The sequence below is a fragment of the Canis aureus genome, chromosome 22 (assembly GCF_053574225.1).
Source record: "Canis aureus isolate CA01 chromosome 22, VMU_Caureus_v.1.0, whole genome shotgun sequence".
Classification (NCBI taxonomy): domain Eukaryota; kingdom Metazoa; phylum Chordata; class Mammalia; order Carnivora; family Canidae; genus Canis; species Canis aureus.
In genome coordinates, this window is record NC_135632.1 from 2,992,665 (window position 1) to 3,012,048 (window position 19,384).

Below are 19,384 nucleotides of genomic sequence, written 5' to 3' on the forward strand. Positions count from 1 at the left end.
CTCAGTGGTTGGGCGTCTGCCTTTGGCCCAGGGCATGATCCTGAGTCATGGGATCGAGTCCCACGTTCCCTGCGTGGAGCCTGCTTCTCCCTCTGCCTGTGTCTCTGCCTCTGTGTGTATGTGTCTCTCTCACTAATAAATAAATAAAATCTTTAAAAATGCATAGGCTAAAATTCTTTAAAACATACTTAATTATCAAGACCTCTAGAATTTCAGTACATTATACTTAGTTTTATAAAAGATAACCACCCCAGGGCTGCCCAACATCCCTCAATAATCTGCTAAACAACTCAGGACTATAAGATTCTTAATACTATTAAAAAGAAAAGGCAATGGACTTAGTAAAGGCTATAACTCAAGCAGTACTTAAGCCAATTATGGAAAATTCTTATCTCAATAACTCTTAAGAAGAGCTAATCATTCATTCTGAATCTCCTAGTTCTACCCTGCAATTATTTTGAAACTAACTTGTAATTATAAAGCCAATAAGCCACAAGGCATTCCAAATACCAATCTGAAGCAGGTCAAGCTTCCAAACACAAGTAGGTTAAGATGTCTCTCTTCTCATAATACTAATACTCTAGGAAAAGGATGGTCAAATAGATATCTCAGCAGAAAAGATTATAGTAAGCAAAATAGTTCTATACTCCTACACAGAAAGAACCTCTAGACACAAGCAGGACCTAAGATTTGTTTATGATCAGGTGACAAGGAAAAATAATTAGCATTCTATTGCCAAGTATCTGGCTTCTTATTCTCTAACATTTTAGCCTACGTTAGTTTGCTGGAGATATTCTTTTTGGGGTGAAGGAAATAAAGGAGCTTAGATGTGACATAGAGCCATTCAGAATTCTCATGTGTTTTGATTCTCTAAAGCTGTTCCTCACTGGCAAACTGAGACAGTTGAATTAGAGTAACTCAAGGGTCCCTTCTTACTCTAAAGATTCTACAGTTTAAAAGAGAGGACTGTTTTTAACTGTACCCTAAGACTAGGACACAGTTAAATTTCAATCTGTCTTTTCTGATTTCCAATCCATTCTATTTCAGAAACAAGAATCACAGGATAAACATGTCCATGAAGCCTTTAAAAGTTAATCATTTCTCTAATGGAAAAAATTACATTTTTAAGATAAATTAACATTGCTATCCTGGAAGAAATACAGTATTATTGTCTAAGACCCAATCATTTTTTATTTTTTTTCTAAGACCCAATTAAAGTAATAAACTGCAGTTGCTTGCTTCTGGTAACACTCTTAAAAAAAGAGTATCAATTCCATGAGAAAAGGTATAGCATTAACCAGAAATTGTTAAAGGAAGAATATATATATATGTTGGCTATCATTTTGACTAGTTCTGAGTATATAAGCTGTTGAATTAGACCCTATATCAGACTTGAGAAATCTTCGTATTTTAGAAACTTAGTCTCTTGGGGATAGGAGGCAAAAAAAAAGAGTCATTGGACACAAAATTCTTTTAGCCACTGTATATATTCCTTTGATCAAATGCTCCGGGATGAATGAATGACTTAATATTCAAATGAAAATTTCTTGTAACTGTGCAATTAAAATTAGGGTAATCTTTTTAACTAAAAAAAGGGGGGGGGGGGATCCCTGGGTGGTTCAGCAGTTTAGCACCTGCCTTCGGCCCAGGGCATGACCCCGGGGTCCTGGGATCGAGTCCCACATAGGGCTCCCTGCATGGAGCCTGCTTCTCCCTCTGCCTCTGTCTCTGCCTCTCTCTCTGTCTCTCTCATGAATAAATAAATAAAATCTTAAAAAAAAAAAATCTGAACGATGGAAGAAAATTTCTTGTAAATCCACTGCAGGTTTTGTATTCATTTAAAAAATTCAGTGCCTGGGGCGCCTGGGTGGCACAGTCAGTTAAGTGTCTGACTCTTGGTTTCAGCTCAGGTCATGATCTCAGGGTCCTGACATAGAGCCCCACTCAGGCTCCATATTCAGCATGGAGACTACTTAAGATTCTCTCTCCCCCTTTCTCTGCCCCTCCACGCTCTTGCTCTCTCAAATAAACCTTTGAAAAAGAAAAAATTCAGTGCCCAAGCAAATTAATAAAAAAAATTCCACAATCTAAGCTCAATCTCATAGAAAATATAAGTGAAAAGTCTACCGGAATCCTTGCTCTTTTATGGCAAATGCTGGTGTTTCCAAGGGAAAGATTTCCGACTTCACAAACAATTCTCTCACTCTTCGATCTATGACTTTCCCGTACTGGGCACCAGCATCCAGAATGACAACAGCTCCTTCATAGTGGTGGCCATCCTTGAGGTCTCCTCCAGCATTCTCCAGCTGCAAATATTAAGGCAAATCTCCTCTTAATTACAAAATTTAGAGCTCCTTTAAAAAACAGTGGTCACTATCAGTTCCAAAACCACACAGAAAAAACAAACAAACAAACAAAAACTGTTAACCTAGGACTTTGAGTTGCCAATTCAAAGCATACCTTTTAAAGGGAAGATTTTTATACATATCCATACATGGGCATACATAAACACTTTAATAAAAGCCAGCATTTACTGAATATGTAATACAGTCACCTTTATACATAAATGCATCTTATATGTATTATCTGATAAAGTGGGTATACAACCCAGCTGTGCCAAAATACAATCCTAGTTTATGCCTGGTAAACTGGCATTATTACTAATAGTGCCTCCTTTGAATCTCAAAAGCATCCTAGTTTTACTAATAAATTATAAGGTCATCCTATCTAACAGTCACAGCATTCCTATGAGGGATACACTGATGAGGAACTGAAAGTTTGCTGCCAGAGTATAAGCATGCTCAAATTCACCTGATTGGGATTTTTTTGTATTACTGGAGGAAAATGCTATATATACACATGCATCTAACCCATAACATCAGAATTTTAAAAGGCTTTTTAAATCTTATCTCTGTCAACTATACATTGATAATGCTTTTCTGGAAAGCAATTTGGCAAAATGTAAAATTCTTAACTATGTATGCTAAAACAGCTACCTGGAACCGACTTCAAACTAATGCAAGAGTAGGTGGGTATGGATGAAACCAGATTACTTATGTACCGAAATGACTGAAGTCGGATGAAATGTACACAGTGTTCATTTCAGTCTAGTCTCCATTCTGTTTTTGTATCTTTTACACAAGAAAAAACTTTAAAAACATGTATGTACTCTGGAAAAACACTTGTAGGAAGAATATAATAATCCCATTTTAAAATATTTCATCAAGTAAAAGAATGTATATGCACATATAAAGAAGATACCAACGGACAGATAAACAGAAAAATATTAACAGAGGTTGTATGAGACTGATAAGCTACAGGTGATTTAAATTTTTTTTTCTTCATACCCTTCAGTAGGTTTTAAATGTTTACAACAAACATTCCTGGGGATTTTCCCCCTCCAGCTGTAAAATCTGCACATAAAAAAGCGTAAGCCAGCCCTTCACACACCTATGTAATCCTTTCCATTCCCTTCCTTCCTTTCCATTTATACGAAAAAAATAAATGCAGACTTCACAAAATCCCTAACACTTCTGCTACAGTAGTGAAACAAGCAACAATAACGGCCATCCACAAAGGATTTGTGAGATGGACTGAACCACAGGCCAGAAAGAATTACTGAGATGGCAAAAATGAAGATTTTAATCATATAAATACTGAACAATGTGCCGAAAAAGCAGATCACAGAAAGAAGTTTACAGAGTGCAAGAAATGCTAAAACTTTTTCCTTTCAGACCTTTGCCCTTAGTCTACACACAAACACTACTCTTTAAAGAATTCATCTAAAATTCCTTAATCTTTTTTTTTTTTAAAGATTTTATTTATTTATCCTTGATAGACAGAGAGACAGAGAGAGGCAGAGACACAGGCAGAGGGAGAAGCAGGCTCCATGCACCGGGAGCTCGACGCGGGACTTGATCCCGGGACTCCAGGATCGCGCCCTGGACCAAAGGCAGGCGCCAAACCGCTGAGCCACCCAGGGATCCCCTAAAATTCCTTAATCTTACTTTTTTGTAAAGAATAGAAAATGTGGGGGATCCCTGGGTGGCGCAGCGGTTTGGCGTCTGCCTTTGGCCCAGGGCGTGATCCTGAAGACCCGGGATCGAATCCCATGTCGGGCTCCCGGTGCATGGAGCCTGCTTCTCCCTCTGCCTGTGTCTCTGCCTCTCTCTCTCTCTCTGTGTGACTATTATAAATAAATAAAAAAAAAAAAATTAAAAAAAAGAAAATGTGGGAGCGCCTGGGTGGCTCAGTCGGTTAAGCACCTGGCTCTTGATCTCAGGGTCATGAGTTCAAGCCCTGCACTGAACTCAGGCAGGAAGCTCCGCATCCAGCGTGGAACCTACTTAAAAAAGAAAGAGAGGAGAGGAGAGAGGGAATGGAGGGGGAGGAGGGGAGAGAGGGGCAGAACGTGCTGGGGCGCCTGGCGGACTTGGTCTGCTCTTGACCTCAGGGTTGTGAGTCTGAACCCCATGTTGGGTACAGAGATTACTTAAAAATAAAAGACTTTAAAAAGAAGTGTTTTTGAATGACTACTTTGTTACTGTGTACATTTCTCAGATTTCAGTCCCTTTATCTCTATTATACTGTTTACCAAATCCAAGTACAACCTGTTTTTACACTGTAGGCAGAGTTCTCACTTTGCAAGATACCAGCGTGCCTAAATTTGAGTTATGATTTCTATCACGGTTTAGTTAACACGAGTCTGCAACAACACGGCTCAAATTTCAGTTACCAGTTCTCGTAATTACACTAAGTACAAACTTCACTGCCAGCTCTTCAATCCATAAATCATCGCAAATAAATATTATGACCAGTGACCAGTGTGTCCCTTCTTTCAAAGTTTACTGGCAATTGGACACAAAAAAGCAACTGCTAAAGTTGTGTTACCTCCTCGTTGCCCAGTGATAAATCCACAGGACATTTTGAACCCATGGATAATCCAAAGGGGGAAGGGATCAACCCAGATGAAACTGTAACAAAGAAATGAAAAGTAACACACTGGAAGTAAAATAAGAATCCGATGTAAATGAGGTTACAGGAGAAATAGGTGGCCACGGCAGTGTAGACACTGCTGCAGTTTGAATGGCTCTAAATGCACAGCCGGAGGAGCCTGGTGAAGGCGAACTTATCAACATCACTGAGGAAAGCAACTGTGATGAAAAGGATGCCAATGTCCCAGAGAAAGTGACTCTAGGGAAATAATTAACATTATAGAAATTCTCGGAGATATTTCATGACCTTTCAATTGTAAAGGATAAAATGTTGAAAACCATTAAAGCATAGAAAAGAGGGATCCCTGGGTGGCGCAGAGGTTTGGCGCCTGCCTTTGGCCCAGGGTGTGATCCTGGAGACCCGGGATCGAATCCCACGTCGGGCTCCCGGTGCATGGAGCCTGCTTCTCCCTCTGCCTGTGTCTCTGCCTCTCTCTCTCTCTCTGTGACTATCATGAATAAATAAATAAAATCTTTAAAAAAAAAAAAAGCATAGAAAAGATATAAAGGGAAGCACTGTTTAAACTAGTCTCGATCAGAATTTCACAAAGAAAACGGAATTCTCACTGTGCTGTTTTAACTTATACTAAACAGCCGCAGTATTTTATTTCTCTACACTTGTATAAGTAACAGTAAGATTTAATGTTTTAAGAAAATATATTTTTTAAAGATTTTATTTATTCATGAGAGACACAAAGAGAGAGAGAGAGAGAGAGAGGCAGAGACACAGGCAGAGACAGAAGCAGGCTCCATCCATGCAGGGAGCCCGATGCAGGACTCGATCCCAGGTCTCCAGGATCACGCCCTGGACCGGAGGCAGCACCAAACCACCAGGCCACCAGGGCTGCCCATGTTTTAACAAAACATTTTAAAGGACCTAAAACCATTATAATCTTCCCACGGATTAATTAAAATTCCTTTGCATGAGGAACACCTAGGTGGCTCCATCAGTTAAGCATCTAATTCTTGATTTCAGCTCAGGTCATGATCTCAGGATGGTGCGATCAGGCTCGGCAATGAGCTCTGCATTGGGCCTGAAGCCTGCTTAAGATTCTCTGGACGCCTGGGTAGCTCAGTCAGTTAAGCATCAGACTCCTTGCCTCATCTCCGGTCATGATCTCATAGGTCCTGAGATCAAGTCTGTACCAGGCTCCACACTCAGCAAGTCTCCTTAAAGATTCTCTCCCTCTGCCCCTCCTGCAACACTTGTGCATGCACTCTCATACTCTTCAAAAATAAACAACAACAACACTGCTTCGCATGATTTCAGCTTGCACAATCTTTTTATGGTCATTTGACTACTATATGGTGAGGACTGTCTATTTCTTTAAACCAACTAATTTTTACTTAAATGCATTTTTTTTTAAAGATTTTATTTATTTATTCATGAGAAACACAGAGAGAGAGGGAGAAAGACACAGGCAGAGGGAGAAGCAGGCTCCACGCAGGGAGCCCGATGCGGGACTCAATCCCGGGACTCCAGGATCAGGCCCCGGGCTGAAGATGGCACTAAACCACTGAGCCACCCGGGCTCCCCAAATAAACGCATTTTAAAGTGAATAATGTATACTGGTTTCTTACCAATTTTTTGAAAAAGTTCAATCATATGACATCCGAGGTCATTGAGGAAATACTGAATCCTCGCCTCATTCTTTCAACCTCAGGTATCCAGCACAAAGCTTCAACAACTCCAGGGAAAGCAGAAAGGTCACCAGTCATGAAAGCAAAATTTCCTTTCCCTCAAAACCTAGACTCTACACACTCCTACTTCACATAGAGCTATAAAGCTTGATGAGACTTCCAAACCTTAACCGATTAGAAAAAGGACCCTAATGAGAAAAGAAGGTGTAAAGGCAAATAGTAGAGACAAAATTCAACACTACATGACAGAAAAATCTATTAAATCTATTTATACGATCTATTAAAAAGTAAACACACAGGGGTCCCTGCTTTGCTCAGCCTGTAGGGTGTGTGACTCTGGGTCTCAGGCTGTAGAGATTACCTAAAAAAACAAAATCCTTAAAAAAAAATAAAAATAGGGCAGCTCTGGTGGCTCAGCGGTCTGAGCCCAGGCTCTGCCTGGGTCTCTGCCTCTCTCTCTCTCTCTCTCTCTGTCTCTCATGAATAAATAAATAAAATCTTTTAAAAAAAAAAATAAACACAAAAGCCTAAAAGGTTAGCATGCCTCTCAACTGACTTGAGGTCATCATAATAAGTAAATGGTCATAAAGATACCTTTTAAGACATCAATAAGACAATAATAAGGACACAAACCATACCGGTGCCCTAATGCAACAATAAGCAGACGAACCTGGCAGATTCTCGTAAGATGGAAATGGTATCATTTCTGGATCTTCCTGAATTTCCAGGCATCACTGAACAACTACGCAGCAAAACCAAAAACTAATTGACAAGTTATCCTCCAAAATACAAGCTGGTGGGAATAAACCACCACAGTCACAAACTCTAGTGTTACAGCATTTTTGTGGGGAACAGCCTAGCTTCCCTGAGTATCTTGAGACTAGAATTCCAAAATAGTCAACAAGTACTATCTAGAAAGCACAGGGCCCAGGGGTACCTGGGTGGCTCAGTCATTGACCACCTGACTCTTGGTTTCAGCTCAGGTCACGAGCTCAGGGTGGTGAGATCAAGTCCCAGGTCCAGCTCCCCAATTAGCAGAGGAATCTGCTTGAAGATTCTCTGCCTCTGCCCCCCCATCCCCCCCTTTTTAATTTTACTTATTTATTCATGAGAGACACAGCGAGAGGCAGAGACACAGGCAGAGGGAGAAGCAGGCTCCATGCAGGGAGCCCAAACTGGGACTCGATCCCAGGACTCCAGGATCACGCCCTGGGCGGAAGGCAGGCGTTAAACCGCTGAGGGCCCAGGGATCCCTCTCACAGGGGAGGGGAGGGGAGGGGAGGGGAGGGAAAAAAAGGAAAAGAAAAGAAAGCACAAGGTCCAACTCAACTACAGCGGCTGCACCCCGGGGGGGTGGGGGTGGGGGTGGGGTGTCTACTCCAATAGTGCATGGGTGGTGGGGGGAACCCAAGGTAAGGCTTAAAGGGGTGGAAGTTTAATCACCATGAACCTTCCCACTAACAGGCCAGGCTCCTTACTAGGCCAAGACTCAGAAATGAGGAACAACTGCTAGAAACCAACACAATTAAGCAGGACAAGGGCAAAGAAGGAAAATAGAAGGGTCATACTAAAATAAGGGTTAGGAAAAAAAAAATTAAAAAAAAGATAAAATAAAATAAAATAAAATAAGGGTTAGGAATCAGAGCAAGGAATCATCAGAAAACAAGCTGCCATTATTTCAACAGAAGAGGGGGCTCTGTAAAAGTTTTTTTAGAAGAACCAAGATTCCTTCTAAAACTCAGAAAAATTATATTCACATAAAAGTGAAATTACAGAAATCAAACCCAATGTTACTCAAAGTAAAAAAAAAAAAAATAAGGAATAAACATCCCTACAAGAGCAAGCCAAAAAGAAACATCAAAACTAGAAAGTATGACTTCCAGACGAACTCAAAAATACTAAGAAAATTATACAAGGCATAAAAGAACGGGAATCAAAATTAAACTACAAACCTAGAATGACCTATTTCAATATTCTTTTTACATTTTTATTTAGATTCCAGTTAACAATGTAATATTTGTAGACTTTAGTGATTCAGCATTTCCACACAACACCCAGTGCTCATCACAACTGCACTCCTTAATCCCCATCACCTGTTTAACCCACCACCCACCCCCCCTCCCGTGACCATCTGTTCAGTCTCTACAGTTAAGAGTCTGTTTTCTTGGTTGCCTTACTCTCTCTTTCCCACTCTTTGCTCATTTGTTTTGTTTCTTAAATTCCACATATGAGTGAAATCATATTTGTCTTTCTCTGACTTATCTTGCTTAGCAATATGCTCTGTAGCTCCATCCAGGTCACTGCATGGAAAAATAGGGACCACTTCACAAATCTGCCTGTCATCCTTGCACAGGGGCCATGCTAACCTTCGCTGTACCAACACATATGCTTAACAAAATTACTGGGCTTTAGAGAAAAAAACCTTTCAATACTTTGGATAAAAAGCACGCATGACTTATAATTCATTCAACTATACATTGGCTGTGCATAGTTTTCTGTATCCATGTTTTCTTTTACAATACAAAGATTTTTCATATAAAAAGGGAACATTCCCTTTGCACCTAGTTATTTCATGTGCTTTACACATTTTCTTATTCATAATGACATGTATTTCTATTTTACAGATGAAGACAATGAGACTCAGATACTATGTCACCTGCCTGGGGACACAATGGCAGAAGCAGGAGGTAGATGTAGCTCTTTTCAAAGCCCAAAACAATTAGCACTTGGAAAAGGCAGAAAGAGGAAAGTGGGTAAATAAATATGCATTATATTTTTGGAAGACTACTTTCTTTCTTTTCTTTCTTTTTTTTTTTTTTTTTTGGAAGACTACTTTCAAAGTTATTTTAATTTTGATATTTTTGTATTTAAAAGCAGTTTTACTACTTCAGAAAGTTTGCTTATGTGACTGAATATTTTGATGTCTGAGAAAAGTAGTATTATATACCATACAAATGATTTTGGAAAGTCAATTTTCTCAGTACTAAATCTATTCAGGTAGTTGCTCTCCAAAAAGACATTTTAAGAGACTTCAGTTGCCAAAATGAAAGTTTTAGGGTTAAAAGAGATTTTAAGAACCACCCCCAACACACACACACACACACACACACATCATCTGGGTTACTCAACTACCCACAATAATCCTTTCATTACCAAAAAGGCTAGTGGAAGTAGCATATTTACTTATTTAAGCTCACCACACCTTTAACTCGGGACAAACTGTACATTTTCTTCAAAGAAAATTACCTCACACCTTACGTACTTTAGAAATGTACAAACTGGGATCCCTGGGTGGCGCAGCGGTTTGGCGCCTGCCTTTGGCTCAGGGCGCGATCCTGGAGACCCGGGATCGAATCCCACCTCAGGCTCCCGGTACATAGAGCCTGCTTCTCCCTCTGCCTATGTCTCTGCCTCTCTCTCTCTCTCTCTCTGTGTGACTATAGTAAATAAATAAAAATTAAAAAAAAAAAAAAGTACAAACTTCACTGAAGGTTTTCTTTAAAAAAAAAAAAAATCATCTCACAACACTGAACAAAATTTGAGCCTACAAGGGTTAAATCAAAGAGTTAAACTCTCTAGCTCCTGACCTTATTATATGCTTGTTCTACCCTCCTTTTCTTGAAAACTTTTAAACTTACAGAAGGTTGAAAATATGGTACAGGGGTGCCTGGCTGGCTCAGCCAGAGGAGCATGCAACTCTTGATCTCAGGGTCATGAGGCCAAGCCCCACAGCAGTTGTACAGATTATTAAAAAAAAAAAAATTTTTTTTAAATAAACTATGGCACAATAAACCCCACTCTCCACCTAAATTCAACATTGGTAATATTTTGTCGCATTTGCATTATTTCTATCTATATGTACTCCTTTCCTCTTAAGTCTTGGAAAATAAATGATAGATCTTTCTCTCCCCAAAACACTTTTCTGCATGTACTTCCTATCAACAGGAACATTCCCCTATATAACTACAATACACAATTACATCCAAGAAATTTAATACTAAAAGTATAAATTTCCTCAAATGTCACCAATAATGTCCTTTATAGGTTTTTTAAGACTTATTTGAGACATGAGCATGAGAAGGCTTGCAAGCAGTGGGGAGAGGCAGAAATAAACTCTGGAAGCAACACACACACCCCTGAGCAGGGAGACAGATCCTGGACCGGGAGATCCTGACCTGAGCCAAAATCGAGTTCACCACTCAACCAACTGAGCCACCCAGGTACCCCTCAGTTGTTGGGAGGTATTTTTTCTTTTTCTTTTTTCTTTTTTAATTCCAGACCCTATCAAAAACCACAGATACTATACTCACATTGTCATTGTCTCCTTCAACCTAGAACTATCGATTTACCTTTTTACAGTCTTTTAGGGCACGAAAATTTTTTTTTAAAGTTCAGACCAGGGCGCTGTGTGGCTCAGTGGTTGAGCATCTGCCTTTGGTTCAGGGCATGATCCTGGGGTCCTAGGATTGAGTTCCTCATCGGGCTCCCCGCAGGGAGCCTGCTTCTCCCTCTGCCTGGGTCTTTGTCTCTCTCTGTGTGTCTCATGAATAAATAAAAATTAAAAAAAAAAAAAAAAGTTCAGACCAGCTTTCTGCAGAATATACCTCAACCAGGATCTATTTATAGTCTTATGATTAGATTCCAGATAAACATTTTTTGGGAACAATCTTGCACTGGTGATATAATTAATTATGCCTATTCCTGATGTAACAAAATGCAAAGGACATGATGTCATTTTCATTATTGGTGATCCTGACTTTGATCAGTTGGTTAACAAGCCTATGTGCTTAAAAGTAAAAAAAAATTTAATTAATTAATTCTGATTCCAAGTCCTCTCCCTGCTTAAAATCCTAAAATGATTTCCCCTTAGAATAAAGTTCAATTAAGTCCAAAATACCTTCCAAGCCTTTTAAGACCTTGACCTACTCTTTACCCTAAATGGCTCTTTAAACTCTCCATGATCCCACAGAGGCTAATGTCCTCTCTGGCTGAAAAAATCCAAGCATGGATAAATCAATCTCAGACATGCCAAATAAAAGAAGCCAGATGTCTCTAAAATCACAGTATATCTTAAATTTTCCATTAGCTCAATGACACAGCTGTCAATGCCACGGCCATAGTTATGTACAATTTGACATAAAATCCCCCAAGGGAAAGAGATTCCCTAGAGTGTCTCAGAAAATTTCCCTTAGAGCAGAAAGATGCCCCAAGGATTTCAGCAAAAAGAAATATAGCTGAGCTTGGCTGAAATTCATCTAGGATAGACATTCTGGAGCTTTATATAACTCACCAAGTCTGTCGTTTCTCTATGCATTCTATAAACACTTGAGTAAGACCCCTGGAGGGTGCAGTGAGTTGTTACTCCTGGTAGTATCACTGGACAAGTGCAACCCCTTAACATTTCAGTCAGCAAAACATTTAAAAACCATTTGGAAAAAAAAAAAAATTTTTGAAGAAGAACTGAGTTCTGGTTATTACCTGAAAAACTTCCATTGACATCTTCTGGTAAGATCAAGGAAGTACTAGCATCAAAACTTGCAGAATGAGTTGTCAATGGCCTGGAAAAAAATTCCAGAAGTAACTGAGCATTCTCAAGAAATGCTGAATCATCAATGCGCTTGATGGCATAGAAAATGTGTGGAAAAACAGTTCTTAGACAACTCGAGTCAAAAAAAAATTTAGAAGAGCCAGACTAAACACAAAAGAAAGCTTAAAAATACCAAAACTAATTCATTTCATATATTTTTGGGATCTGTAAGTGGTAGATGATTCTCCAAAGAGCCAAAGTCTCCTATGCTGTATAATATATATGTGTATCCCCTGGTACAGTAATATACAACACTATACGTACACATTTAGTTGTATATGCAATGCTTACCAATCTTCAGCTGTTTCATTTTGCCTAAATTATGATCACGGACTTCTGCTCTATTTATCTAGAATTTCACATTGGTAGACATTAAACACTGAACAAAAATTATGATCACTCAATTCATGAGTTCATTTTTCTCTATCTCCTTCAATCTGAGTATGTAACCTATGAGCTTCTGTTGGAATTCCCTCGATGAATTAGAATGTTTTTAAGTTTTCAGTGTTCTCAGGGCCCCGGGGGGGAGCTCAGTCAAATACCCATCTCTTGATTTGGGCTCAGGTCATGATCCCGGGGTTGTGAAATTGAGCCCCATGTCAGGCTCACACACTGGGCATGGAGCCTGCTTGGGATCCTCTCTGCCTCTCCTGCCTCTCTCAATCAATCAATCAAGTTTTCAGTGTTCAATAGGTCTGGGAAATACAAGTCCCTAGTGACATAAACTACTGTCCTAGCATCTTACTGCCCTTGGTCTGCTACTGACTTCATACATTGAGAAAATTCTTTTCCCTAATGCAACTCCACGCACTTAGTAGGTACATTCATCACTCCTACTTTGTTTCTACATGTTATATGGAACGAAGCCACCACCATCTTCATACTGAATCAATTTGTACTTCTGATTAGAACTTCATCTGCTTTTGTTTTGTTTTTCTTCATCTGCTTTTGAATAACTGTCTCTTGGTTCTTTAAAGTCATTGCAAATCATCTTCTACAAATTTAAAGTGCCAACGGCTCAAGTTCAAGGGCACCAGGGCTAAACAGAATGAACACAGTTTGAATGAACTCTCTAAATCAATGAATTAAAAAGCAGTTTAGCTTGGACTCCAATACTACTTCTAGCATTCACTTAAAGACAGACCCCCATACACAAACCCTAACCACAGGAATGACTGAGGAAGTCCATTTTCTCAGATAAACTAAATATAGTTCTAATGGATTTAATTTATACATATGAACATCACATAAGAAAATAGAACCACAAGGCTATATTCTCTTTCTTATCAAACTTGCAGGGAAATAAAAACTTAGTCCAACATTATAATTTATAATACCAATGTTTAAACCTTTTGAAATCATTAATTATTTTCCCCTTGGATTTCAATTATCCTAAAAGAAGTCTTTTCAGAAAGTTATGGCAATGTTATCTGACAAATGTAGCCAATTCTAAATTAAACAACTAAGAAAATTGGCACCGTTGGTGAAAATCAAAGTATATTATTCCTTACCTCATGATTTTTAAATCCTTTAAAGTTTTACTACAGTAGTTTTTCCATTCATTGGTGAACATTAGGTAACTGAGAAATGAACAAGGTTATCTCTAACTAAATCTAAACCACTATTAATTAGCCCAAATCAATCTGTGTTTTTCTAAAAGTTGGCTGTGTACACACATACACACAGACAACGTTCAGCAACAACTGTTGTCATACTAGTAAAATATTTTTTAAAAAAGAACTTTTCCTTTCAAGATTTGAGAAAGAGAGAGAATGAGCAGGAGGGCCGCAAGGAGAAGGAGAGAATCCCAAGCGCCTCCATGCAGGGCTCCATCTTACAACCCTGAGATCAGGACCTGAGCCAAAACAAAGGGTCAGATGCTCAACCAACTGAGCCACCCAGGAAGCCCGAAGGGAAAAGTTCTGAATTGTGTTGATCTCAGTTTACACTCCTCCCAAGTTTTTTCTTTATACTGACCCTTTGTTTTCTCTACTGACTGCATTCCTATTGTGACTCAATCGATCATTACAACAAAAAATACTTCTTTTGAAGCTGATTAAATGTGCACATGTGTGGACCTAGTCACATGAACAAGCCCCAAAAGTTCTTTGCAAAAATGTAAACAGAGAAATAGAAATAACACAGATTTATTCCCAAATTTCACTGCCCCTCTTTGGAGGACCTCAAGACAACACTTTTCATGTGCAAATGAAAGATAATCAAAGAGCTAAATATACTGAGTTTGTGAAGAGATCCAATTTTGCATCCCACATAATTATTACTCCTAAAATACCTTAAAGGAATTTTAGCTTAGGAAAAATCTATACATTTTTTTAAGGAAAAAACCTTAAGTTTAAGCAAATGTCACAATTACACAGGTATTCAGCACATGGCTCATTTTTCAAGATACTACTATTCTACTTCATGAACCCAATCTCCCCTCTATATGTGGCCCTTTCTACTGTAATACGTGCCTGAACTACATTGTGTTGCAAATAATAAAACTTGAAAAAACTACTCACAAAACTGGTGAAGTGGGGCACCTGGATGGTTCAGATGGTTAAGCATCTGCCTTTGGCTCAGGTCAAGATCTCCAGGTCCTGAGCAGGGCTCCCTGCTCAGTGGGGAGTCTGCTTCTCCCCCTGCCTCTGCTTCTCCCAGATGCTCATACTGTCTCTCTCTCAAATGAATAAATAAAATCTTTTCAAAGATTTTTTTTAAATTTAAAAACTGGTGAAAGTAATGGGAAGGAACCAAGCATGCATCCGGTGTTTCCAGTATGAACTCTACCACAAGTAACTGTATAGTTGATGAAAGTTCTTTATAATTGCAGGAGGGGCAGCCCCAGTGGCTCAGCGGTTTAGCACCGCCGTAGGCCTGGGGCATGATCCTGGAGACCTGGGATCGAGTCCCATGTCAGGCTCCCTGCATGGAGCCTCTTTCTCCCTTTGCCTGTGTCTCTGCCTCTTTCTCTGTGTCTCTCATGAATAAATAAATTTTTTATAAATAATTAAATAATAAATAAATAAATAAATAAATAAATAAATAAATAAATAAATAAAATAAAATAAAATAATTCCAGGAAAAACAGAATTAGAGTATCACCATTTTTCAACCTTTAATAAAATAATAGACCTAAGCTACTGTGTATGGCTTACGAAAGGACCCGTACTGATATGCAGATTGTGACTAGTTCATAATAAAAGGTACATAAATTCTCTGTAAGCATTCACATAGTTATATAACAAGATGATAAAATAACTTTATTTCTGCCCAATCTACAATAAGAATTGGGGCTTTGGGGCAGCCCATGTGGCTCACTGATTTAGCACCACCTTCGGCTCAGGGCATGATCCTGGAGACCGGGATGGAGTCCCACATCGGGCTCCCTGCATGGAGCCTGCTCCTCCCTCTGCCTGTGTCTCTGCCTCTCTCTCTCTCTCTGTATCTCTATTAAATAAATAAATAAATCTTTAAAAAAAAAGAAAAGAAAAAAGGAATTGGGGCTTTTATGTACTATGTTTTAGATTTTTAAATTTCAGTGCTCACTTCGGCAGCACATACAGATTTTTAAATTTCATTTGTCTAAAAATTTTTTTAATATTTATTTATTTATTCATTCATTCATGAGAGACACAGAAAGAGAGAGAGAGGCAGAGACCCAGGCAGAGGGAGAAGGAGGCTCCACGCAGGGAGCCCGACGTGGGACTCGATCCCGAGTCTCCAGGATCAGGCCCTGGGCCAAAGGCAGGCGCCAAACCGCTGAGCCACCCAGGGATCCCTCATTTGTCTAAAAATTTCCTGCATTATCAGCACTGGTGAACTGAAAATTTAAAAAATGGTTCTTTCCAGCAGATCGGTGGAAAGCACTGAACTAGGCATCGGCTGTTAAAATCATTAGGGGAAAGACTAATGAGAAACTTGATAATAAACGGGTAAGTGGGCAATACTTGATCTTAATGTACAAAATAGAGAATATGGAAGTACCTCTCACTGTGAGGCACCACGTCAACAGATGAAGGGAGTCTGAGCACGTGCTTGTGACCGTTGAGCTGGTTAAGGGCTTTATGCTCTTCGCTCTCCTGATGCATGTTCTTAATATTCCGTGTGTCACAGACTCTACCTGTGGCCCTAACTCTTCACTGTTCCCCACCGCTCTGCCGTTTCTCATGTGACTTTGCAGCTCATCCTGCGTTAGGCAGAATATATTTCCTCATTCTTGACACTGGGCTCAACCATGAGGCTCTGTTTCGACCGACGTAATGAGGGCAGGAGTGAGAAGAGCGCCAGGCCACTGGACGACTCTACTTGCATCCTGCGCCTCCGCCGTCGCGCAAACATGAGCCTCGCAGGCCCCAGAAGGGTGCAAGTAGAGGAGCTCAGCAAGGCTGAGCAGACTCACAAACTTGTCAGCAATAAATCGGTATCACATATCCTTCTGAAAATGTTTCATACCAGCTAAAGTGAAATTTTACAAAAACTGTTTAACACCCAAGCATCCAGGGCAGGTTCTTTTTTTTATTATTATTTTTTTTAATTTATTTATTCATGAGAGACACACAGAGAGAGGCAGAGACATCGGCAGAAGGAGAAGCAGGCTCCCTGTGGGGAGCCCGATGTGGGACTCGATCCCAGGACCCCAGGATCATGACCTGAGCCAAAGGCAGAAGCTCAACCACTGAGCCACCCAGTCGTCCCAGGGCAGGTTCTAAATCCGTAACCTACTGGGATTTTGCATTCCCCAGCCACATATAGCGAAGTACAGAAGGACAGAGGGCAAAATTACACAAAATGGCTATATAGTTCTCTGTGACATTGTCCTTAAGATACACATTACACTGATTTTCTAGCTTTGGAAATTTATTTTTTTTTATTTTTTTTTTTATTTATTTATGATAGTCACAAAGAGAGAGAGAGAGAGGCAGAGACATAGGCAGAGGGAGAAGCAGGCTCCATGCACTGGGAACCTGATGTGGGATTCAATCCCGGGTCTCCAGGATCGCGCCCTGGGCCAAAGGCAGGCGCCAAACCGCTGCGCCACCCAGGGATCCCTAGCTTTGGAAATTTAAAACACAAATGCATACTTATCTTTTTCCCAAGGTGTAATTAATAAAGAAAAAACATCAGGAAAGAGGAACCACTTAGGGGCACTATTAACCTCTGGAGAGCTAGGCCTGGTAAACCCCAAATTGACCATACCAGGGTAATAACATGCCTCACAGACAAGCTGACAAGAATGTTATTAAACACCTGAAAATATAGGGGCACCTGGGTGGCTCACTCGTCGAGTGTCTGCCTTTGGCTCAGGGCGTGATCCCGGGGTCCTGGGATCGAGTCCTATATCAGGCTCCCTGCATGGAGCCTGCTTCTCCCTCTGCCTGTGTCTCTCATGAATAAGTGAATAAAATCTTTAAAAATAAATAAATAAAATAAAAATAAAATTCAGATTGCTGGGGCACCTGGGTGGCTCAACGGTTGAACATCTGCCTTTTGGCTCAGCTCATGATCCCAAGGTCCTGGGATCGAGTCCCACATCAGGCTCCCTACAGGGAGCCTGCTTCTCCCTCTGTCTCTCATGAATAAATAAATAAAATCTTTTAAAATAAATAAATATTTAAAAAATAAAATTCAGATTGCTATCATCAAATGAAGAAGTTGTTCATTTCTACTGGTACATGTTTATAAAGCCAATCTAAAAGTAGCCTGTTTGCCCACAAACCACATCCTATTTCCATTAAAATACAGCTGAACAAGGTACTTTTAAAAATACTCCTAAGGATAAAGTGTCATGATGCAATATTTTAAAAGTTTATTTTACTTGACCAATGTTTATCTCTTCCAGGCATCGAGTAGATTATTATGACCTAAATATTCTCAACTGTACAAAACAGAAAATATCAAAACCTATAAAGAGCTGTCCTCTGACCCAACAATTCCACGCTTTGGTACTTATCCAAGAATATTAAATATCTATGTCCACAAAAACTGGTTAACAGGCCACACGGACATCAACATGCAAATGGATAAACAAATTCTGGTGTATCCTACAGTGGAATACAATGCAACCATACAAACGAACTGCTGATACAACAACATAGATAAATCTCAAAAACATTATGCTGGGGGATCCCTGGGTGGCTCAGCGGTTTAGTGCCTGCCTTTGACCCAGGGCACGATCCTGGAGTCCCGGGATCAAGTCCCACATCGGGCTCCCAGCATGGAGCCTGCTTCTCCCTCTGCCTCCCTCTCTCTCTCTCTCTCTATCATAAATAAATAAATCTTTAAAAAAAAAAAAAAAAAAAACATTATGCTGAGTGAAAGAAGCCTAAAAAAAATCACTGTATGGTTCCATTCATATAAAGTTCAAAAGCAGAAAAACTAATGTCTGGCTACCGAAACGGGAAGAGTGGTTGCTGCTGGAGGAGCCAAGGGACACGCAGGAACACAGGTGTACACGTTTGCCAAAAGCCCCACCGTACACTTGAAGACCTGGGACACTTCGGCTATGGACATTCTGCTAAACTCAGTAAAAACAAGCAAACAAAATACCCATTAGTGACCTTTTTCAAACCATCTCCACAAACTGAAACAAACCTGCAATAAGCAACTGTTTGCCCTCGGCCTTCAGGGCCTCAGACGGCCAAGCGCTGCCAGTGTCAAAACCAGGCCTAAGGGATCCCTGGGTGGCGCAGCGGTTTGGCGCCTGCCCTTGGCCCAGGGCGCGATCCTGGAGACCCGGGATCGAATCCCACATCGGGCTCCCGGTGCATGGAGCCTGCTTCTCCCTCTGCCTGTGTCTCTGCCTCTCTCTCTCTCTCTCTCTGTGACTATCATGAAAAATAAATAAATAAATATTTAAAAAAAAAAAAAAAAAAAACCAGGCCTAAGGGGATCCCTGGGTGGCGCAGCGGTTTGGCGCCTGCCTTTGGCCCAGGGCGCGATCCTGGAGACCCGGGATCGAATCCCACATCGGGCTCCCGGTGCATGGAGCCTGCTTCTCTCTCTGCCTCTCTCTCTCTCTCTGTGTGACTGTCAAAAATAAATAAAAATTTTTTTAAAAATCTTAAAAAAAAAAAAAAAAAAACAGGCCTAAGAGCCGCTCCATCAGGTTAAATCCGCTTAAGTGGGTCAAGCATCCAATTAACCACCCATTAAAAGTTTA

The 19,384-nt window shown here is 40.1% G+C and overlaps 1 protein-coding gene and 1 non-coding gene across 4 annotated transcripts in view; both read right to left on the reverse strand.

Moving 5' to 3' along the window:
• The window catches only part of GMPS (guanine monophosphate synthase), a 76,472-nt gene that overhangs the window by 48,937 nt on the left and 8,151 nt on the right, over window positions 1-19,384 (reverse strand). For 2 of the 3 annotated variants that reach the window (XM_077864617.1, XM_077864618.1), the window contains exon 2: window positions 2,128-2,306. In XM_077864617.1, coding sequence (XP_077720743.1) covers window positions 2,128-2,306 — 179 coding nt within the window. Of the gene's footprint in view, window positions 1-2,127; window positions 2,307-12,113; window positions 12,194-19,384 lie in introns of those variants that run through there. The other variant, XM_077864619.1, reaches the window with a different exon arrangement.
• On the reverse strand, window positions 8,944-9,052 carry LOC144294450 (U6 spliceosomal RNA). Its single transcript, XR_013361828.1, has one exon. It is a non-coding gene; the product is annotated as a U6 spliceosomal RNA (small nuclear RNA).